General features: G+C 35.0%; 1 protein-coding gene across 3 annotated transcripts in view; it reads left to right on the top strand.

The window, feature by feature from the left end:
• Slc9c1 (solute carrier family 9 member C1) overlaps positions 1–24,640 on the top strand; it is a 129,242-nt gene that overhangs the window by 3,422 nt on the left and 101,180 nt on the right. For all 3 annotated transcript variants that reach the window (XM_021263780.2, XM_004835826.4, XM_021263782.2), the window contains 4 exons: positions 1,663–1,791; positions 2,864–3,029; positions 5,701–5,829; positions 17,185–17,346. In XM_021263780.2, the coding sequence (XP_021119439.1) occupies positions 1,663–1,791; positions 2,864–3,029; positions 5,701–5,829; positions 17,185–17,346 (586 nt within the window). The remainder of the gene's footprint in view (positions 1–1,662; positions 1,792–2,863; positions 3,030–5,700; positions 5,830–17,184; positions 17,347–24,640) is intronic.

The following is a 24,640-nucleotide window of genomic DNA, read 5'->3' as shown; positions in this document are numbered from 1 at the left end:
ATTGCTCTGTCATCTGATTGATGCTTGTAATGTTGAAGAGGGGATCAGGCCTGAAAAGGGTGAGATCAATTCAAACATACTCAAAACAGAACCTCAGCCTAAAAGTATATAGGCAGATCAGAAGGAATACCCGTACAACTACTGAGTTAGAATGGCCCATGAGTTTTTAATAAGAATTCAAAAACTTAGACAAGAAATTGACTAACAACATAGAATCGCAGAGAAATTTTTTGCTGCTGAGACAGGATTTTAGTAGTAATATAATTCTGATAGTGAGCCAGTTTTTGGCCTCAATTAAAAATATTTCATAGGGTTTCCAGTGTGCCTAGGGTAGAACTATATTAGCAAACATAAATTGGACCTCTTGCCAGAAGTTGGAAGTTAGAAGCTAGGCCAACTATAGTGAAGGCAGCTACAGTATTGCAAAGTACTTGAGGACAATTAGAATCAGTTAAGAAGAGAGATTTTTTTTTTCTTCTTGGTACCAGGGATGGAACTCGGGTCTTTGTGCTTGCGCAGCAGGCAGTGAAACCACTGAGCTAAATCCCCGGCCCAGAAGAGAGAATATTTACTATGAAGTATATGGAATTTATTACTGACACAAACAGTACTGTAGGTTAGTTTGTTACAAACTTCTGTAAATAGAGTAAATATTTTACATTATGCAGGCCTTATAATCTCTGTTATAGCTCAATTCTACCATTGTAGCTCAAGAGCAGTCATAGGCAAATCATACATGAGTGTCATAGCTGTGTCCCAATAAAATTTTATTTACAGAAATAAGCAATGGGGTAGATTTGGGCGAGGAGCCATAGTTTACTAATCCTAATCAAAAAGCACGGATATGAGAACTTGTCTGAAAATGATTAACTTTTCTTAACAATTTTAGCTAGTAATGTTCACAAAAATTATATATAATATGTATTCAGCTAAGAACCAGAAGCAAGTTATTACTTCAGTTGTTATGAATGTAGCCCTGAAGAAAAACAATCAGTGCCTGCATTCATAGGACATGGAGTAAAAAAGAGACCCATGAAGAATGCAATAATGTCACCTAACATCTAATGCAAAAAATATATACTTAGTGTTTTCTTAATGAACAAACATTGAATGGATGATGAAATTTGCTAAAATCAACTAAATATTTTATGGTGAACATCATTAATTAGTTCATGAACTGCATTAACTTTCCGGTTTTTATTCCTGTTAGTCTTTCTTATTCTTTCACATATATCTTCTATGTAATTCATGTCTAATTATTTGTAATTTCCTGAATTTAATATGATCTTTTTTTCTTTTGTGGATTTTTGTGCATGATCAGCCACCTACATGAAACGTCTTTCTCTTGTGTGCTGAAAATTTGTTACATGTTCTCCCATTCCCATGTCAATATGTTTCCTATACCTGGTCTTTAAAAAAAATAGGCACAAATATGTACACTAACTTTCCTCTGTAATTGTAATCAGTTGGGAAATTACGAAAATCCCAGAGTCAAGACTTCAGCATTTATTACATTGTGTTTTATCTTTTCAAAATTTTCTTTCTCTGTTGCAAGAGACTGAAGAGTTTGACATGTATTCTATGCTAGAGATGGATGAATAAAATATTTTTATAGTGCTCACTTCAGCAGCACATAAACTAAAAATATTTTTATATTACTAGATCCAAAGATATGCAGTTACCATACAATGGATGGATCCAGACTTATTTTTTGGTATATTCATACCAGTAATTATGTTTAATGTTGCATTTGACATGGATGTATACATGCTCCAAAAGTTAATGTGGCAGGTAAGTATTATTTTTCAGTAATAAAATTCATTCATGAAGCTGGTCATAGTGATACACACCTGTAATTCCAGCACTCAGGAGGCTGAGGAAAGAGGATTACTGTGAGTTCAAGACCAGCCGGAGTTACATAGTGAGTTCAAAGCCAGCCTGAACTACATAGTGAGACCCTGTCTCAAAAAACAAACAAACAAACAAAACAAAACAAACAAAAATTCATTTATGAACCATGTATTATTTTTTTATACTTAAAAAAATTGCTCCAAAATAGGAAACAAAGAAGATGGGAAAAGTACAGGGTATCAGAGTAATAAATTTAGCTTCATATATTAGTGAATAAATCACATCTTGGCAATTGTCTGTCATGTTGAAAACCTAGGGGGAAATCATGTAGAAAAAAATTCTAAAAATCTGGCAGAACTTCATACCAATTATAACTTTAATTCTGAGAAGATATATGCACACTATTATGGAAGTATATTAGCTCTAGTTAAAAAAAAACTTGTTGAGAAAAGTCATGTTTTCAGTTCATATAGCCTAAAGCTTCCTACACCCACATATAAATGAAGAAAAGCTGAGAAGGAAACCAACAGAAGCAGCCATATCCCTAATTTGCAGTCTATTATGATTTTGTTGATCATGGGAAAAACCTTGAGATAAAATACTTGAGATTATATGTAGGGTGTACATTTCTTTCAAAGAAATCAAAACTTTCATAAGAATGAGGTCATTACTTAAACTACATTAGAAGGAAAATTATTTGAACAATTTATATTTTTACCCAAATCCAAGCATATGGAGTTCAGAAAAATGACAAAAAGATGAAATTAAAAATAACAGAAGTATGAAAGTAGTCTGTGTTGTCTCTGAAGATCTCTGCTAAGCCATTCCGTCATTTCTGTCCAGGAGGGGTTGGCTTGAACAGAGTTTGAGACCTGGATGGCCCCATTTATATGATTGCTGGTGGGTGCTTTTAGTTCTTCCTGGTTCTACATCTATAATAATCCTGATTATCTGTTTTTTAAAACAGAACACAGAAGCAATCTGATTTCTCTACTATAAAATTTCTTTGCAGATACTTTTAATTACAATTCCTGGCTTCTTGGTTAATTATATGTTAATTTTGTGGTATCTGCAATCTGTGAATAAATTACTTTTGGAACCTATCCAGTGGTCACTATTTTCAGTTATCCTTATGAGCTCAGATCCCATGATAACTGCAGCTGCCATAAAAGACCTTGGTAGGTATACTTTTCTCCTTTTCTATATTAAAATATCATATTTTATAATTAATGTGTCTTAGGTTTAAGATCTTTTGTGTATGGTAGATTTTCAGCACATGAAGTTGTGTAATGAGGGATTACAGATTTAAGATTTTAGAAGAGATTCTGGAAGTGATGCTTAGGCCAGAAGGAAATGCCAGTGTCCAAAAAGAGTATTATATCCAGTTGTGGACTAGGGGAGGAGATTGGTTAGAAGCCTTCATTTATACATGCTTCTACCTTGAGCCAACAGAAGAGTTCTGGAGTACTACAATATTGATTAAATTTTGGTTGGCCCCAATGAAAACACTCATTAGGATAATAACATTTAAAAAAATCTCTTTGGAGTCATTGTCATCATAGGGAACAAAAGATTAAAAAGTCAAAAACAATAAAATTGCTGGAGACAATAATGGTTGCAGTATAAATAAATCTATATTGAAAGGTAAAATGCCAAGTTAATTTAACCCAGAAAATCAAAATACTTCAAGACCCTCACACAAGAAAAATAATAACCTAATATTTCCATGAGTTCCATTTTAATGACAATTAGAAATAGTGTTTTAAAATAGAATATTAATGTGACACATCCATGCATTCCCATGTTTACCACACAACAATAACAGCAACAACAGTGGCACACATGCATATTCTTCACAATTTCATTCTCACTGTATGGGAAATTAAAGGGAAAAGAGCTACTTGAGACACAGAGTAATACAGTGTGGGAGACATACTAAGTATAAATATATGAATAAAGGAAAGCTGTGTGTTCAACACAAGAGTAAGAGAGTGAGGTGAGAGGTGGAAAAAGGTGCTAGCATGGTCACTGAACCTTCCATTCTTATCTTCCTCTGCACTTTTTTACTCCACCTCTCTCTTTACATGGCTTTGTCAGTACCAACACGGTCTGCTCAAAATATTTGAGAGAGTTAGTGCTATAATACATAGGAGCTGATTTTACACCTTTCCTGCAATTTATCATCATCTTGTTATCTAGTATGTCACTGATTTTCTAGCCTGTTATCGTGGAATTTAAATATTCTATTTGCTATATCTTATTATTCTCATAAATTTTGGCCATCATGCCTTTGTTTGTAGAGTTTTTTCTCTTCACTTTGCATCTTTCAAAAAAATTTTTTAAAGCATTTCCCATTTAGCAGCATTTTTGCTTGAGTTTGCAAAGCAAGATTTATATGTTTATAAATATGTTTATAAATTCATAAATATACATACATTTTAGACATGCAAACATATTCTTTATTTATCTATATGTTATATACATAATTATATTTTGAGGATATAGTCTCAAAAAAAATCTGTCCAGGACTATGTATACAGTACATGTGTGCATCGACATTATCTTGCATTTTGACTTATCTCCCCAAATTCATTATTTATTTTCAAATATTTTCTTTTTGATATGGTAATTTTGTTTGTTAAATGAAACAATTAAACCATCATAGTAGGTCTTGCTGAGTAATAAATTGCTGATCTAGTGTCTTAAAACAACAATTTGGGAAGCTGTTCCAATGATATGGGCTGGACTCTGGTCGTCTTGGGTAGGTTCACCAATCCATCTGCAGTCATCTGGGAGATGAGTATCTGGGGACTAAGTGATCTGGGATCACATCAACCAGGAGAATTCACCTTTTCTCCATGTACTGCTCCTGTACCTTTTGTAGGGTGGCCAGGAAATGCTGCCATGATGTTGCCAGGGGCCTAAGCAAGAGGAAGCAAAAGTCTCTGCTTTCATTATATGTCATAACCAAACAGATGGATCCTTTTGTGCAGAGTCTTAGAGCAATGGACACAGATATAGCAAAGGGGATAACTGGGCCATCAAGGCAATCGAATTTGCAAAGGAACAGACCACTTTGACTTTTCTTCTCTCCTGTCAGCAAACTTACAGTTATGAAGGGGATGGTTCACAAAAAGAATTTTTGCTATCTAATAACTTTTTTCTCCCTTTAGTAAAACACTAAAGATTCTCAAAGTCATAGTTTAGCCAGTGCAAGTACATTTAATGGCAGAGGAAAAGGACAACTGACAGATATATAAATTTAGAATACCATGAGAGAGGAAAATTGGGATGAAAGTTGGTAATAGTGTGTAGCTTGATTTCTAAAACTATTGAAAAGAATAGATGAAAAAGTCAGGTAATGTCTGATTAGATTATCTGGACAACTGCCTCAACACTTAGATGACATGTTATAAAGCCTTGGTCAATAAATACATTTTATCCTTCAATCATCATTTCTGGCTTACTTTAAAAATCCCTAACTTATAGTAGATTTACTTATATAGGCCCAATCACTTAATTTTTAAAAACTAATAAATTTAATGTTTTTAATCAGTGATTTGAAACAAAGAATGAGAACTCAAATTAAATATTTGACTTACATAAACATAATGGACCACAATTAATTTTGTACCTAATGATTACAATGTAGACTTAGATTTCATAGTTTATTAATTAAATTTCCTTGAAGGGAGTTTTCAAACATAACTAAAATATAAGCATGTAGGAGAAATTATGTAATATAAATCCAAAGAAGAGAGCATTTTTTCTACTTGCTAATACAATTTTATCCTTTAATATTGGTATTTTTCTGTCCTAAAAAAATCCCCCCCTCTTCAACATATATAGGTCTTTCTAGAAGCCTCGTAAGTTTGATTAATGGAGAAAGTGTGATAACCTCTATTGTAGCATTAATTGTATTTACTACCACTTTGGATATTAACATCAGAAGACAACATGAAGTAAACTATAACTTAGGTAAGGACTATTTTCTTTCTTAATTTCTTAAAACTAAAATTCTGTATTTTCTGAAAGCTGACATAGATTTTATATCTGATCATAATTATCTTTATAGACCTAAAACAGTGAGTACTAATGTAGTGATTTACTTTTTATATAGTACTACCATATGTTCTTTTTTTTTTTTTTTTTTTTTTGGTACCGGGGATCAAACTTGGGACCATTGCACTTGCAAGGCAGGCACCAGAACCACTGAGCTAAATCCCTGGCCTTTATGTTCTTTATTTAATATTAGCTGTGGCTTTGTTGTGTGGCTTGGGGGTGGGGGTGGGTGGGGGCTTTCCCTGAGGATGCTTGTAAGAGCAGCGCTCCACAAGCCTGGTCTGAATCAAAATGTGAGACAACAAAGATGAAAGAGATATTTTAGTAAGAGTGGGAAAACAGCTTAGAAGACAACCCAGGTAATGCATCCTTTAATAGTGAGAGAGGGAGCAGCTTCCCTTTTGTTTGCCCTGAGACTGTCTTCCAGGAGGCAAATAGTATAAGGTCAGCTTAGGAAGAAAGTTTGAGTCATGCATCCACCATAGGGCCAAGAAACAGTGCTTGTAAACAATCGCAAGCTGCTCAAAAGCTGAATGGTTATAAACTACACATTTGTGCAGCTGTCATCCAGGGCATGAAATATAGCATTACTAGCACTCCTGGAAGCATCTCAGTGGCCCTCATCAGTCAAAACCTCATTTAAGATGCTCATGGAGTAAAAATATTTTCACAATAAAGTTATTTACCTTTTTACTGTATTGATATTTCCACTGATTTTTGAAAAACCATTACAGCCTTCTCAAGAAATTGATAATATACATTATCCCACTCATTGAGTGGCTTGATTATTCTGAGGTTTTCCATAGCATTGTCTCATTCCATCACCTTCACCCTATCCCTTTGAAAAACAAACATTTAGAAAGTGCCTACAAGCCACAGTGTAGCTCATCAGGGGGTCTCTATGATGCCAAATAATTAACTCTTTTTAAATGTGGCCTTTCTATTGCCCCCTCTCCTCAAAAGTGAAGAACATACCAAGTTAGTTTTCTGATCACTAAGAAGAGGAGACTCTAGCTGTAATTGGTTTCCTTGACACTGGAGAGTGTTTCATTGTTGAGCATCCAGTAACACCACTTAACTCCATTCTGACCTATCCCACCTTACATATTTATGTCTAAACTCTAAAATGAAGACTATTCTTTCCCAAGAAGATCCATTCTGGGGACCACTCCTTACCTTCTTCCTAAAAGGAACTGGTCCAGGGAGTTGACGGTTTCCTCGGTTGGAAATAGGACACTTTCGCTTTCAGCCTTTGAGACTTGTAAGCCACACACTGATAAGCTGAATCCATTGTTGGTATACCTGGGCCATGAATGTTCAGAATACCTGTGGTACATCAGCTTTAAAGGCTTTAAATTTGCCATCTGTAGTACATGAGAAAACCAAAGAGCCACATATATAGCCTTTTGCAAAATCCAGAATACAAGGGAGGTGACCCAATAAAGCACTCAGACCTTTCACCATAAAATGTCCTGTAGATATGAGCTTATTGAAGATGACTAAGGTAAAAGCAAGAAATTTTTTATATTCAGAAGCATCTTAAAATCTCAAAATGCATGGCGGCACACACCTATAATCCCAGCACTTAGGAGGCTGAGGCAGGAGAATCACCATGAGTTTGAGGCCTGCCTGGGCTACATAGTGAGATCAAGGCCAGCCTGAACTACATAGGGAGACCCTGTCTCAAACAAACAAACACACAAGATGCTTCGGGAAACTAAAAAGTATAAGGAAATAAAATCATGCATGCCAGCCCGGAGGATACACATCCAACTACTAAACCTGGAGCAATATTTTACAAGGCTCCATTTAAAATATATTGACCACAGAACTTCAGGGAAACTTACATCAGAAATTATATCTACAGTCTAATCAAGAGGACATTTTTAATATTTTCTATAAGAAGATAAAGAGAATGTTGAGAGGAAGGTATTGATGTGGAAGTTCATTCATCCATTCATTGATCCAACAATTATTTAATAATGTGTAGTATGCAATAATTCCTATTCTAGCCCCTAGAAATACAGCCAGGAATACAATTGATAAATCTCCCTCCCATTTATAGATTTTGCAGTGTAGTTTTGATAACAATCAATGGAACAGAACATAGTGGGTTTTGTTTGTATTTCGATATCAAAAAAATAGAAACTGTAAGCAATCACTATTAATAATAGTTGTAGTAACTTCAGTAATAAAAACTCTGCTGGAAGAAAAAGAACAGTTAATTTATTTTCTTTGCCATTAGGTCTTTGGGCTCTTAACAGTGTTACTCTTTGAAATCATCATGTATTTCATAATAAAGAAAATTAATAATATTTATTGTATTCAGAATTCTTACCTTATCCAAATTGGGTAAAAGGAGCTTAAAAACAGTAATATTAGATTTGTTTGGATATTTTTCCTGGCTTAACAAATCTAGTTAACAAACATGTTACTTATTAAAGGCTATTGTTCTTTCCTAAAGAAAGCAACTTTCAAACTGGTGTTTTACTCCTCAAGATTTCAATATGTTTTTGAAACCAGAGCCAGCCTCCATTCTAGATTTCAGTGACAGGAAACACTAAGCTCTACCATGACCAGTCCATCCCCAAAACTCGCATAACCTAGAGGGCCTCTCATGGAATTCTCCTCTCATGTTCCAACTATCCTCAGAGATATTCATCTTTCTACCTGGAACATCTAGAAACCATGGCTCTCGCCATCAGGATGAGTCCAGTTGAGGAAGAATCCAAATCACCTCCACAATCCTGATAATGCCCTCCCTACCAATAGATGTTTATGGACAAGACTCATAAAAGGATACTTTCCCTTCCATTGTGCCATCTCAGAGAACCATTTTAGAATTTGTTTTCCAAATTCAGCCTTATTTTTTGTTGGTGTAGTTGTTGCTGTTTTTCTGTCAGTCATCCTTTATTTTGGTTTAGTTCTTGCTTTCCACTTACCCTACTGGAGTTGGCTCCTCCAGCTTCCTGACCCCAGGACTTACTCTTATTTTTGATTCAAATTTTGCTTCCCTGTTTCTCACCCTACAGATGAGCACTTCTTTGCCCACTGGTATGCCAGGCTGCAGGCACTGAGTCTATCATGGGCTAAGACACCCTGTTTCCTGGAAAGGGCATCATAAAAATTAAGCAATATCTGAAAAGATCAATAACAATAAAGGGGCAACTATATTTGGAGCAGTAGTTTCACTTTTAGTATTTAGAACATAATCAGATAAGCATAAAAACAATGTTAACAGAAATGCATACTGCAATTTAAAAATTATCTACAGGTGAAATTAAAACAGTTGAAATGGCCAACAATAAATAAGCAATTATTCAGTTTGACAGGCCAACACAGCACAAGAGATTCCCTCAGTAGGGACCCAGAGGCATTTCTGTTTCTGTTCTCATCGTGTGTTACATTAGATCTAGAATATAAGTTCTATGAGTTTGGAACTTCTACTAGAGTAGAACTACTCTCGTACTACTAGAGTAGAACTACTCTAGTAGTACTATGAGAGTAGAACTACTCTCATAGTACTACTAGAGTACTACTTTCTACTAGAATATCCAAGAATTCTTACAATATTTGACACACAGTAGGCACTGAATAAATATATATACTCCTTAATGGAGACTGAATGAAAGAAGCTCTTCAAGTTAACTGGACAAAGTTTCCAAACACAAGTGTAGTTTTAGCTTGTAAAAAGATACTCTTTCAACTTAGAAAAAGAAAGTAATGAGTATTTTAAAATTAACATTATTTGCAATTAACAAGTTATAATTATATATATATGTAGAGTACAGTGTGATATTTTGATGTATTATAGCATGTGTAAGTGATTAAATCAATTTAATGTATCCATCATCTTGCTTACCTGTAAATTATTCTGATGAGACATTTGAATTTTACTCCCTTATTTTGAAATAGACAATACATCATATTGACTGTAGTCACTTTGTTATGCAGTAGATTTCAAAATTTATTTCTCCTGTCCATATGAAACTTTGTACCCTTGGATCAAAAATTTTTCTACTCCCACCTTCTGGTGCTTCCCACCTAGAGTCTAGAAACCATCATTCTACTCTCTACTTTTATGAGCTCAATTTTTTTACATTCCATATATAAGTGAGATAATGTGATTGTAGTAGGCAGCTTTCTTATTGCCAAGACATGATACTTGGCACCCACCACTTAAAGTAGTTCATGATTCGGTACATGGTTAGCAGGCTCCAAGGCAGAAACACCATGCCAGAAATGTATGGCAGAGCATAACTATTTAATTCATGGTATCACAATGCCACAAGACCAGCAGAATGAATCCATTGGACATGACAAGAAATTAAATGCAAAGGGGGAGAGTCCAACAGAAAGAAAAAGGCATGACAATGATAAATCAATATGTATCAGTTATAACCATCAATGATAATGGTCTCAATTCACCAATCAAAAGAAATAGACTGGCAGAAAGGGTCAAGAAGTAAGATCCAAGAGTATGCTGCATACAAGAAACACACTTAATTCAAAAAGAAACTCAAAGACTGAAAGTGAAAGGGTGGAAAACAATCCTCCATGCGACAGGAACCCCCAAAAAAGCAGGAATAGCTATCCTCTTTGTAGATCAAGTGGATTTCAAACCCACGCTGATTAAGAGAGACAAAAAAGGAAACTACATCCTTGTAAAGGGAACAATCCAAGAGGAAGAGATGACAATCATAAATATATATGCACCAAACACTACTGTGCCTACCTATACAGAACAAATACTAACAGACGTGAAAAATCAAAGAAGCACTAATACAATAGTAGTGGGGGACCTCAATACCCCACTGTCACAAATAGATCAACTAGACAAAAAATAAACAATGAAATACTAGAACTCAATAAAACTCTTGAACAAATGAACTTAACATGTTTACAGAGTGTTCCACCCCACAAAATCTGAATACATATTTTCAGCTGCACACAGGTCATTCTCTGAAACAGACCATATAAATCCTCAGAGAACATGTTTAAGTAATTGCAAAGGAATTGAAGTTATCCCCTGTATATTATCAGACCATAGTGTGATGATATTGGAGATCAATAGCAAAAGAAACTGCAAGAATTTCATAAACACATGGAAATTGAAAAATACATTTATGAATAACCAATGGGTAACAGAGGAAATTAAAGAAGAAATCAGACAGCACCTACAATTAAAAGACAATGACAATACAACATATGAGAATCTATGGGACACAATGAAAGCAGTCTTATGAGGGAAATTCATAGCAGTGAATACTCATATTAGGAAAACAGAGCAAGCTCAATTAAAGAACCTGATACTGAACCTCAAGCTTCTAGAAAAAGAAGAGCAGGACACACCCAGAGCTCATACAAGGGAGGAAATTACAAAAATCAGAGCAGAAATCAGTGCAATGCAGATTAAGAGAATGATACAGAAAGTTAGTGAAGCAAAGAGTTGGTTCTTCAAAAGAATAAACAAAATTGACAAACCCTTAGCCAATCTTATCAAAAAAAGGAAAGAAAAGACCCATATCCATGCAATTGGGAATGAAAAGGGTGAAATTACAATGGACCCAGCAGAAATCCAGAGGATCATCAATGAGAACCTATACTCCAATAAGATGGAAAACACAGAAGAAATGGACAGATTCCCAGATATGTATGAATTACCAAAGTTGAACAAAGATGACCTAAAAATTCTAAACAAGCCAATATCAATTAATGAAATTGAAAAGATAATTAAACACTTACCAACTAATAAAAGCCTGGGCTCCAATGGCCTCACTGCTGAATTCTACAAGACATTTAGAGAGGAACAGCCACTACTGTTTAAACTCTTCAATGAAATTGAAAGGGAAGCAATACTCCCAAATTCATTCCTGGAAGCAAGCATCACTTTGATCCCCAAAGCAGAGAAAGATCCAATCAAAAAAGAGAAGTATAGGCCAATCTCACTAATGACCATAGATGCAAAAATCTTTACTAAGATACTGGCAAATAGAACTCAGAAGATCATCAAGTAGATCATACACCCTGACCAAGTGAGATTCATTCCAGGGATGCTGGTATGGTTTAACATATGCAAATCAATCAATGTAATAAACTATATTAATAGAGCCAAGGACAAAAACCATATGATCATCTCAATAGATGCAGAAAAAGCTTTTGACAAAATCCAACACACATTTATGATAAAAACCCTACAAAAAATTGGAATAAATGGTATCTACCTCAATCTGATAAAAGCCATCTATGAATAATCAACATCCAATATCATACTAAATGGTCAAAAAGTGAAATCCTTCACACTACAATCAGGAACAAAACAAGGATGTTCACTATCACCGCTCCTGTTCAATATAAGCTTGGAAACATTAGCCAAGGCAATTAGACAATTGAAAGAAATAAAAGGAATAAAGATAGGAAATGAAGAAGTCAAATTGTCATTATTTGCAGATGACATAATATTTTATATATAAGACCCCCTGAAGCCCACCAAAAGTCTTCTAGGCTTAATAACCAAATTCAGTAAAGTAGCTGGATACAAGGTCAACACACAAAAATCAATAGCTGTCCTCTACATGAACAACAGACTCACTGAGAGAGAAATAGAGCTAATAATTCCTTTCACAATAGCATCCAAAAAACTGAAATACCTAGGAATCAACCTAACAAAAGAAATCAAAGACCTCTTCTCTGAAAACTACAGCAGTCTGAAAAGAGAGATTGAAGATGACGTCAGATAATGGAAAGACATCCCTGGCTCCTCGAAGAATCAACATAGTGAAAATGGCCACAATTCTAAAACTGCTATGTAGATTCAATGCAATCCCAATTGAAATCCCAGCAGCATACTTCAAGGACCTTGAGAAAAAAATCCAAAAATTCCTTTGGAACAAGAGGACATCTATAATAGCAAAAGCAATTCTAATAGAGACATGGCAGGGAGTATCACAATCCCCAATTTGAAACTATGCTACAAAGCTATTGTGATAAAAACAGCATGGTAGGGCCAGAGATTTAGCTCAGTGGTTCTGGCACCTGTCTTGCAAGCACAACGTCCCAAGTTCAATCGCTGGTACCAAAAAACCAAACCAAAACAAAACAAAACAAGCAAAAACCCAGCATGGTACTGGCAAAGAAACAGACCTGAGGACTAATTGAACAGATTGGAGGATGCAGAGACAGCTCCAAACACATTTAGCCACCTCATCTTCCACAAAGTATCCAAATGTCCTCACTGGAGGAAAGATAGCCTCTTTAATAAATGGCGCTGGAAAAGCTGTGTTTCAATTTGCCAAAGATTAAAACTAGCCCTATATCTCTCACCATGCACTAGACTAAAATCAAAATCGATTAAAAATCTAAATATTAAAACACAAACACTGAAACAGCTGGAACAGAGGTTAGGTAGAACTCTTGAAGACATTGGTGTAGGAAAAGATTTTACGAATAAACCTCAGTTTCCCATGAACTAGCACAAACAATCAACAAGTGGGATCTCTTCTTATCAAAATCTTTGCACAGCAAGAGAAACCACCAACAGTGTGAAGAGACAACCCACAATGTGGGAAAAAATTTTCACCGGCTGTTCCTCAGACAAAGGTCTACTATCTCAAATCTATAAAGAACTTAAAAAAATCAGACTTCCTAAATATAAAGACCCAATCCAAAAATGGGCATCTGAAATGAACAGACAGTTCTCAGACAAAGAAGTAGATAGAGCAAATAAACATATGAAAAAATGTTCAACATCACTCGTCATTCAGGAGATGCAAATGAAAACAATGCTGAGACTCCATCTCACCCTCAGAAAGAATGGCTGCTGTCATGAAATCAACCAATAACAAATGCTGGCAAGGCTGTGGGGAAAGAGGAACCCTGCTCCACTGCTGTTGGGAGTGTAGACTGGTGGAACCACTGTGGAAATCATTATGAAGATACCTCAAAGAGCTAGGCCTGGAAGTCCCTTTTGACTCAGCTATTTCCCTGCGGGGGATCTTCCCCAAAGAATTAAAAGAGTCATATCACAGTGATATATATGAACCTATGTTCATAGCACAATTTGTAATAGCTAAAACTTGGAAGCAGCCCAATTGCCCATCCACTGGAGGCTGGATAAAGAAAATGTTTTTTTTTTTAAATAAAATGGAGTACAACTCATCCATAAAAAAGGAGAAATTGGAGACATTTATAGCTAAATGGCTGCACATTGAGGCCACACTCTTAAGCGAAATAAATAGGACACACATGTGTAAATACCAAATAGTTTCTCTGCTGTGAGAAACTGAAAGTGTAAATAAGGACTAAATGTATAATAGGTAATGTGAAATAGGAGGAAAAGGGGCAAAGGGGAAGGGGAAGTGCGAGGTGTAGGGGAAAAGAAAGAAGGGGATGGAATTAATATGAGAAAATGAAAAAATGGAAACAAAGTCTTTGTAAATAGGGAGGGATTGGGGGGTGAAAGGTGGGCAGGGGAATGGGGAAAAAATAAGAACCAAGAGATATTATGTAAAGGTGCAAATTTCCAATAATGAATGTCATTATGTTGTATACCTAAAATGTACCAATAAAATTAATTTTAAAAATTCATGGTGACAGGAAAGCAAAGAAGTGGAGAGCAGCATCAGAGGAAAGGGTGAGGGACCAGATATAGTACCCAAAGTCACATTTCCATGACTTACCCAGACAGACCTACAAGTGTGCTCCACCAATCTCCTGGGCGGCTCCTAAGCCAATGAAGTTGACACAATCAAGATTAACCCTCTCAGTAGTTTTTCTCTGTGCTTGGCTTATTTCACCCAGCACAATGTCCCTTAAGTTCATTCATGTTGTTGCAAATGATAGAATTTCCTTCATTTTAAAGACCAAATAGTATTATGTTCATACATAACCACATTTTTAAAATCCATCCACCCTTTGATAGACAGTTGAGTTTCCATATCTTGGAAACAAAACTCCAATTTAGAAATGGACAAAGAACCTGAACAGGTATTTCTCAAAAGAAGACATACATACTGTACCATAAGAATTTGAAAAAATTATTTTGAATGTACCAAAACTCTTTTCACATTCATCATAATGACAATACTTTAATGGAGTAGTAGCAGCTCATTCCTTGGGCTTTGCATAATAATAGAATGATTATGATGAAGGTACTAGAAATTATAGAAAGTTAAGAATTGTAAAACTCAAGAATTCTATAAGGATTAATGATTCTTTAAGAAACTATAGGTCTTTCCCATCTCAGCAAAGATTAGTTTTAAGAATAACAGTAGCAGGCCCGGGGATTTAGCTCAGTGGCACGGCACCCGCCTTGCAAGCACAAGGTCCTGAGATCGAACCCCCATCCCCCCCAAAAAGAATAACCATAGCAAAAAAAAAAAGAATATCAGTAGCATGAGCCATTCACTTATTGAAGGTTAGAATTATTAAAGAGTAATTTATTAGACATTTTAAATAGGACTGAGAATAGTCTGATGATTAAGAAAACATCCTGACACAGTTATTATCTACCTGCTACATTTTATTCAGGGCCACAATAAAAAATGATGTACAATGGCTCATACAAGAACTTTTCTAGATTCTGAATTCTGCCAAAGAGATCAACTTGTTGAATTCCAAAAATGACAACAGAAGAGTTTCATTAATGAATGGAATAAAATAATTAAATTAATAAAATCTGTACATAATACTCTTTGTCACCAAGTCATCTGTGGGAGACTTAAGGTACTGACTATGACCAGCTGATAGAACAGGGGCCAAATAAATGTCAAATACACTCATTTCAGATTTACATTCCATGAAATGACCTCTTTCGTCTTTCTGGTTCCAAATCTCCTGAATAAACACAAAGAGCAAAGCAAAACATGACCCAAAGCTCTAAATTCAAAGTCAGAGACTAAATAAACCATAAAAGTCATCCACAAATTAATGAAAAATTAAATAACAAGAATAGATGAGTTATATAGTAAATATATAAAGTGACTACATAAGTAGGTTTTTAAATAACTAATGAAATAGTAAATAAAAGCAGGAATGAGCTTTTCTTCTAACATTAAATGTATCTGATACCAGTTAAGCAAAAGAAAATCTATAATGCAGTCTTTCAAGTAAACTGAGGTAGTAGAGCATATTGAAAACTTTATCTACCCATCTTTCTATTTACATTACTTATAGGAGTTTGGTCCTCTTATTATCCTTTCTTATAAGCAACATTCTACACTACATACAAAGACAATAACAACTGAGAAGTCTGAAAAACAATCATCTTTTTGAAGGGAGAAGCTCATAGAGAAAGGAGAACAATTTTAAGAGTTCTATTATTGTAAATTGAATATTATTAAACAATGAAAAATATTTTGCTTCCATGGGTTCAGGAAGGGCTGATATGGAAAACAAGGACCTTGATATGTATTATATATCAAAACACCTGTTGCAACAGGAAATGAAAAAGGAATCTTTTATATTTTAGAATTAAAACAATTTTTTCCAAGCATATATACTAATTGCTTTAAGTATCCTGGCATTTATTAATGTCTTAATTTTGAGTCTGAAAATATTAAGTACAGTAAACATACTAGTGCAGATTTCATTTTGTTGCAGTTGGCATACCCTGAGGATGATTACTAAAAACTCAGATTTTACATAATTCCTACTTTTGGTAGATGTCATATAAGAATATTCACTTTCTTTAAGTTATTTAGATGATGGATATATAAAATGCACATACTTTTTCTTTATACTGAATACATTTCTCAAATGTACACATGTATTATAATAACCTCTCTGTTCTAGAAGAAATTTGTGCATTAAGCACGCATGTCAATTTGAAAACAAAGACATACAAATGCCTTTAGGTACATGAAAAATGCTCAACATCACTAATCATCAGTAATCATTAGGGAAATATAAACTAATACTCAGATATCCCTCTACCTGTTATAATAGCTTTTATCAAAATGAAAAAGTAAGTGTTGGCATATGAAAAAGGGTGAACTTTTGTACATTGTTGGTGAGAATGTAAATTAATATAGCCATTAGGGGAAATGGTATTGAGGTACTTTAAAAAAGTAAAAATAGCCTACCATATGATCCAATAATCTTAATGGGTTATATGGTATATATATATATAGCTAAAGGAATTGAAGAGATAATCAGCACCCTAATATTCATTTCAATAATAAGTTAAAGGTAAAGACAAAAAGAAAAGCATCACTTAAAATTAAGGCAAATAAGTTCTATTAACTATTTTCTATTTTCTCCCTTTTCTTATAGCCAATAATATTATGGAAGCAATTTGGATAGATCTTGTAGGAAGCCTCTTGTTTGGAATTTTAAGTTCAAAACTGATTCAGTCATGGATGTCTGGAATTTGTTATGATGATGTCAATTACACAATTCTCATCTTTACAGCTCTGTACCTCATCTATTATATTTGTAAGTGAGGGGTCTATGCCTAAAATTAAATTACATATAAAGATTCAAAGTAAGAATACATATGCCAGGAAAACACATAATAGGCAAAAGGGTTTTTTATTAGCCTATCAAGATGCAAAATTTTTGTTAAAATAATCTATCAAAAAGGTAAAAGTTGTAAAGATGTATCACAGACAACAATGTACCAAGGCATATAAATCAAACATTATCAAAAAAGAAAGAATATCAACCAACCAGATTGAATGTATCTGTTCTGAACATTTACAGTTTTTATTCTGGTCATTGTTCCCAAAGTACAGTATAGCAACTATTTATGTAGCATTTACATCATATGTAGTATAAGTAATCTAGAGATAATTTAAAGTATATACAGAACTTAATGCATATAGGAGCACATGGAAGGTTATATGCACCTGCTACACCATTTTATATAAGTGATTTGAACATCTTCACATTTTGGTAGGGATGTGCGGTTGAAATTGGTTACTGGTAAATACCAAGGGATGACTGTACCGTAGAGTATTTATGAAAATTAACTAGAACAACATGTCAGTTAAATCCCAAACATTATTAACCATGATACAATTAAATTTAATATTTGTTACAAAAGGAAGATTTGGGAAAATTTATCATTCTTTTTTTTGGTTAAATTCTTTTATTGGTACATTTTGGGTATACAACACAATTACATTTCTCATTGGGAACTTGTACCTTTACATGATGCATCTTGGTTCTTATTTTTTCCCCATTCCTAGCCCTCCTTTCACCCCCTCAACCATTCCCTATTTACAAAGACTTTATTTCCATTTTTACCATTTCTCATCATTTTTCCTTTCCCTTCTTTCCTTTCTCCTGCCCCTCCCACTACCCCTACCCCTTTGGACCTTTTCTTCCTAGGAAATTTATCATTCTAACTGCATATAGTTAAATATAATTTTCTTGCTAACTCTGAGGTCATAAAATAAAAATAGAAGTTGTAGAACAAGTAAGGTTATAAATTTTTAAAAAATATGTTATATTATTCGTACATTTACCACGTCTTGTCGCCAAAGTATGGCACATATTAATAATGAATCATATCACTGTCTTCTAACACAGCCTCAGAATCACATTCACCCAAGTCTTTAGACACTCTTACAAATAATTTGGAGTTGGAATGTGGGGTGATACCTACTAACCAAACCTCCCCCTGAATACACAGTAGTTTCTGGCTCTTTAATTTTACTGACAATGGGGAAAAGGCGGAGATTACAGAGGAGATTATACAATGTAGTTCAGTATTCTATGAGCTACAAAAATTACCTCTGTTTCCTCATCTTCCATCTTCCCTGATGTATTTTCACTACTTGTCTCCATAGAAATTCAGCAAGCATCTTTTATTTTTTTTCTTAAGTTCTTTTATTGGTACATTTTACGTATACAATTCATTTACATTTATCATTGGGTGTTTGTACCTGTACATGATGTATCTTGGTTCTTATTTTTTCCCCATTACCTGTGAGCCCTTCACCCCCTCCACCCTTCCCTATTTACATAGATATTATTTCCATTTTTTTTTCTTTTCTCATAGTTTTTCCTTTCCCTTCTTTCCTTTCCCCTTCCTCTCCCTTCAGCCCTATGTCTTTGGACCTTTTCTCCTATTTCAAATTATCAATTATTCATTTTAATAATTTTAACCCTTATTTATGCTATCAGTTTCTCACACTAGAGAAACTATTCAGTATTTACACATTTGTGTCCTATTTATTTCACTTAGGAGTATGGCCTCAATATGCAACCATTTAGCTATAAATGACTCTAGTTTTTCATTCTTTATGGCTGAGTAGTACTCCATTTTATTAAAAACCACATCTTCTTTATCCAGTTTCCAGTTGATGGGCACTTGGGCTGCTTCCAAGCTTTAGCTATTACAAACTGTGCCACTATGAACATGGGTGCACATATATGGCTGTGGTATGATTCTTTTAATTCTTTTGGGAAGATACCCAGCAGGGGAATAGCTGGGTCAAATGGGACCTCTAGTCCTAGTTCTTGGAGGTATTTCCATACTGATTTCCACAGTGGCTGCACCAGCCTGCACTCCCACCAGCAATGGAGAAGTGTTCCTTTCTCCCCACACCCCTGCCAGCATTTGTTATTGGTTGATTTCTTGATAGCAGCCATTCTTTCTGGGGTAAGGTGGAATCTTAGTGTTGTTTTCATCTGCATTTCTCGAATGACCAGTGATGTTGAACATTTTTTCATATATTTATTTGCTGCTTTTACTTCTTTGTCTGAGAAATGTCTGTTCATTTCAGATGCCCATTTTTGAATTGGATCTTTGAATTTGGGGGGTCTGATTTTTTTCAGTTCTTTATATATTCTAGATAGTAGTCCTTTGTCTGAGGTACAGCTGCTAAAATTTTTTTCCCACATTGTAGGTTGTCTCTTAGCTCTGTTGGTGGTTTCTTTTGCAGTGCAGAAGCTTTTTAATAAGATGAGACCCCAGTTGTTGATTCTTTGTGCTAGTTCCTGTGCTACTGAGGATTTGTTCATAAAGTCTTTTCCTATGCCAGTGTCTTCAAGAGTTCTACCTAACTTATCTTCCAGCAAGTTTAATGTTACTGTCTTAATATTTAGATCTTTAATGCACTTCGATCTTAGTTTAGTGCATGGTGACAGGTGTGGGTCTAGTTTTAATCTTTGGCAGGTTGAAATCCAGTTTTTCCAACACCATTTATTAAATAGGCTATCTTTCCTCCAATGAGGGTGGTTAGCTCCTTCATCAAAGATAAGGTGGCTGAGCATGTTTGGAGTTGCTTCTCCATCTTCTAATCTATTCCACTGATCCTCAGGTCTGTTCTTTTGCCAGTTCTATGCTGTTTTTTTTTTTAATCACAGTAGATTTGTAGTATAGTTTCATGTTGGGGATTGTGATACTCCCAGCTATGTCTCTATTGCTTAGAATTGCTTTTGCTATTCTAGGTCTCTTCTGGTTCCAAATGAATTTTTGGATTGTTTTCTCTAGCTCTGTGAAGTATATTGTTGGAATTCCAATTGGCATTGCATTTAATCTGTATAGTACTTTGGGAAATATGGCCATTTTCACTATATCTGTTCTTCCTACACAGAAGCAAGGGATGTCTTTCCATTTTCTTATATCCTCTTTGATCTCTTTTTTCAGAGTGCTGTAGTTTTCAGTGTAGAGGTCTTTTGCTTCCTTTGTTAGATTGATTCCTAGATATTTCATTTTTTTGGATGCTATTGTAAAAGGAATTGTTTCCCTAATTTCTCTCTCAGTGAGTCTGTTATTTGCGTACAAGAAAGCTATTGTTTTTTGAGTGTTGACCTTGTATCCAGCTACTCTACTGAATCTGTCAATTAAGTCTAGAAGTCTTTTGGTGGAGTTTTTGAGTCTCCTATGTAAAGTATCATATCTTCAGCAACTAATGACAGTTTAACTTCTTCCTTTCCTATCTTTATTCCTTTTATTTCTTTTTCTTTTCTAATTGCTGTGGCTAATGTTTCCAGAAGTATATTGAATAGTAGTGGTGATAGTGGGGATCCTTGTTTTGTTCCTGATTTTAGTGTGAACATTTTCAGTTTTTGACCATTTAGTATGATGTTGGCTGCTGGTTTTGCATAGACAGCCTTAATGAAGTTGAGATAAAGACCTTCTATTCCAATTTTCTGTAGCATTCTTATCATGAATGGGTGTGGGATTTTGTCAACTGCTTTTTCTGCATCTATTGAGATGGTCATGTGGTTTTTGTCCTTGACTCTGTTAATATAGTGTATTACATTTATTGATTTAGGGATGTTGAACCATCCTTGCATCCCTGGGATAAATCCGACTTGGTCAAGGTGTCTTCTTGATGACCCTCTGTATTGTTTGCCAGTATCTTGTTGAGAATTTTTGCATCTATGTTCATTAGGGAGATTGGCCTGTAGTTCTCTTTTTGGGTTGGGTCTTTCCCTCATTTTGAAATCAAAGTAACACTTGCTTACAGGAATGAATTTGGAATCCTTGCTTCCCTTTCAATTTCCTTGATGAGTTTAAAGAGTAATGGCAATAGTTCTTCTTTAAATGTCTTGTAGAATTCAGCAGTGAAGCCATCAGGATCTGGACTCTTCTTTGTTGGTAAATTATTTATTAAATTTTCAATTTCACTCATTGTAATTGGGGTGTTTAGAATTTCTATATCTTCTTCATTTAATTTTGGCAATTCGTATGTTTCTAGGAATCTGCCCATTTCTTCTGTTTTCCATTTTATTAGAGTACAGGTTCTCAAAGTAGGTATTGATGATCCTCTCGATTTCTGTTGGGTCTGTTGTGACTTCACCTTTTTCATTCTTAATTGCATGGATTTATGCCTTTTCTTTCCTTTTTTTGATAAGGTTGGCTAAAGGTTTATCAATTTTATTTATTATTTCAAAAAAAACCCAACTCTTTGATTCATTGATTTTTTTATTCTTCTCTTAGTCTCCATTCCATTGATTTCTGCTCTGATCATTATAATTTCTTCTCTTGTACGAGCTTTGGATTTGTTATGCTCCTCTTTTTTAGAAGCTTGAGGTTCTGCATTAGGTTATTTATCTGAGTTTTCTCTGCTTTCCTAATATGGGCATTTAATGCTATTAATTTCCCACACAGAACTGCTTTCATTGTGTCCCATAGATTCCTGTATGTTGTACTGGCATTATCATTTACTTGTAGAAACTGTTTAATTTTTTCTGTGACCCATTAGTTGTTCAGGAGGCTATTATTCAGCTTCCATGTGTTCAGCAAACATCTTTTAATTTGAAGCTGCTCCCTGAGTCTCATTTTTTTTATTAAATTCTTTTATTGGTACATTTAAGTACACAACACAATTACATTTCTCATTGGGAATTGTACCTTTACATAATGCATCTTGGTTCTTATTTTTTCCCCATTCCTAGCCCTCCCTTCATGCCCTCCACCTTTCCCTATTTACAAAGACTTTATTTCCATTTTTTCCATTTCTCATTATTTTTCCTTTCCCTTCTTTCCTTTCCCCTCCCCCTCCTACTACCCCTACCCCTTTGGACCTTTTCTTCCTATTTTACATTTTCAATTATTTATTCTAATCATTGGTACATTTTAGGTATACAATATAATGACATTCATCATTGGAAATTCGCACCTTTGCATAGTCTCTCTTGGTTCTTATTTTTCACCCTTGCACAGCCCTCCCTTCAACCCCTCCAACCCCTCCAGTCCTCCCTATTTATAAAGATTTTGTTCCTATTTTTCCATTTTCTCATATTAATCCCAGTCCCTTCTATCCTTTCCCCTAGCCCTCCCACTTCCTTTCCCTTTGTCCCTTTTCTTGCTATTTCACATTACCTATTATACATTTAGTCCTTATTTACACTTTCAGTTTCTCACACCAGAGAAACTATTTGGTAATTATACATGTGTGTCCTATTTACTTCACTTAAGAGTATCGCCTTGATGTTCATCGACATAGCTATAAATGTCCCTAATTTCTCATTTTTTATGGCTGAGTAGTACTCCATTTTATTAAAAAACCACGTTTTTTTTTATCCAGTCTCCAGTTGATGGGCATTTGGGCTGTTTCCAAGTTTTAGCTATTACAAACTGTGCTGCTATGAACATGGGTGCACATATATCACTGTGGTATGATTCTTTTAATTCTTTGGGGAAGATCCCCAGCAGTGGAATAGTGGGCTCAAATGGGACTTCCAGTCCTAGTTCTTTGAGGTATCTCCATACTGATTTCCACAGTGGTTGTGTCAGTCTACACTCCCATCAGCAGTGGAGCAGGGTTCCTCTTTCCCCACAACCCCGCCAGCATTTGCTATTGGTTGATTTCATGATAGCAGCCATTCTTTCTGGAGTGAGGTGGAATCTCAGCACTGTTTTCATTTGCATCTCTCGAATGACCAGTGATGTTGAACATTTTTTCATGTATTTATTTGCTATTTCTACTTCTTTGTCTGAGAAATGTCTGTTCATTTCAGATGCCCATTTTTGGATTGGGTCTTTAAATTAGGGAGGTCTGATCTTTTTAAGTTCTTTATAGATTTGAGGTAGTAGACCTTTGTCTGAGGAAGAGCAGGTGAAGATTTTTTCCCACATTGTGGGTTGTCTCTTCACACTGCTGGTGGTTTCTCTTGCTGTGCAGAAACCTTTTAACAAGAAGAGATCCCACTTATTGATTGTTTGTGCTAGTTCCCAGGCAATTGAGGTTTTGTTGATAAAATCTTTTCCTACACTGTTGTCTTCAAAGGTTCTGCCTAACCTCTGTTCCAACTGGTTCAGAGTTTCTATTTTAATATTTAGATCTTTAATCCATTTTGATTTTAGTTTAGTGCATGGTGAGAGATAGAGGTCTAGTTTTAATCTTTGGCAAATTGAAGCCCAATTTTTCCAGCACCATTTATTAAAGAGGCTATCTTCCCTCCAGTGAGGGTGTTTGGCTCCTTTATCGAAGATGAGATTGCTGAGTGTGTCTGGCATTGTTTCTGCATCTTCTAATCTGTTCCACTGGTCCTCAGGTCTATTGCTTTGCCAGTACCATGCTGGTTTTATCACAGTAGTTTTGTAGTAGAGTTTCAGGTTGGGGACTGTGATACCCCCTGCCATGTCTCTGTTACCTAGAATTGCTTTTGCCATTCTGGGTCTCTTCTTTTTCCAAATGAATTTTTGGATTGTTTTCTCAAGGTCTATGAAGTATGCTGCTGGGATCTCAATTGGAATTGCATTAAATCGATATAGCAGTTTTGGAAGTATGGCCATTTTCACTATATTAATCCTTCCTACCCAGGAGCAGGGGATGTCTGTCCATTTTCTGATATCATCTTCAATCTCTCTTTTCAGAGTGTCATAGTTTTCAGAGAAGAGGTCTTTGATTTCTTTTGTTAGGATGATTCCTAGGTATTTCCATTTTTTGGATGCTATTGCGAAAGGGATTATTTGCCCTATTTCTCTCTCAGTGAGTCTGTCATTCATGTAGAGGAAAGCTATTGATTTTTGTGTGTTGACCTTGTAACCAGCTACTTGACTGAATTTGGTTATTAAGTCTAGAAGACTTTTGGTGGAGTTCTTGGGGTCTTCTATATAGAGTATCATGTCATCTGCAAATAATGACAATTTGACTTCTTCATTTCCTATCTTTATTCCTTTTATTTCTTTCTCTTGTCTAATTGCTGTGGCTAATGTTTCCAGAACTATATTGAACAAGAGTGGTGATAGTGGACATCCTTGTCTTGTTCCTGATTTCAGTGTGAAGGATTTCAGTTTTTGACCATTTAGTATGATATTGGTTGG

This window comes from Heterocephalus glaber, unplaced genomic scaffold (assembly GCF_053883595.1).
Source record: "Heterocephalus glaber isolate CG9 unplaced genomic scaffold, H.glaber_assembly_v1.0 deba00000122, whole genome shotgun sequence".
NCBI classification, from domain to species: Eukaryota; Metazoa; Chordata; class Mammalia; order Rodentia; family Bathyergidae; genus Heterocephalus; species Heterocephalus glaber.
This window is presented reverse-complemented; position numbering and strand designations above follow the sequence as displayed.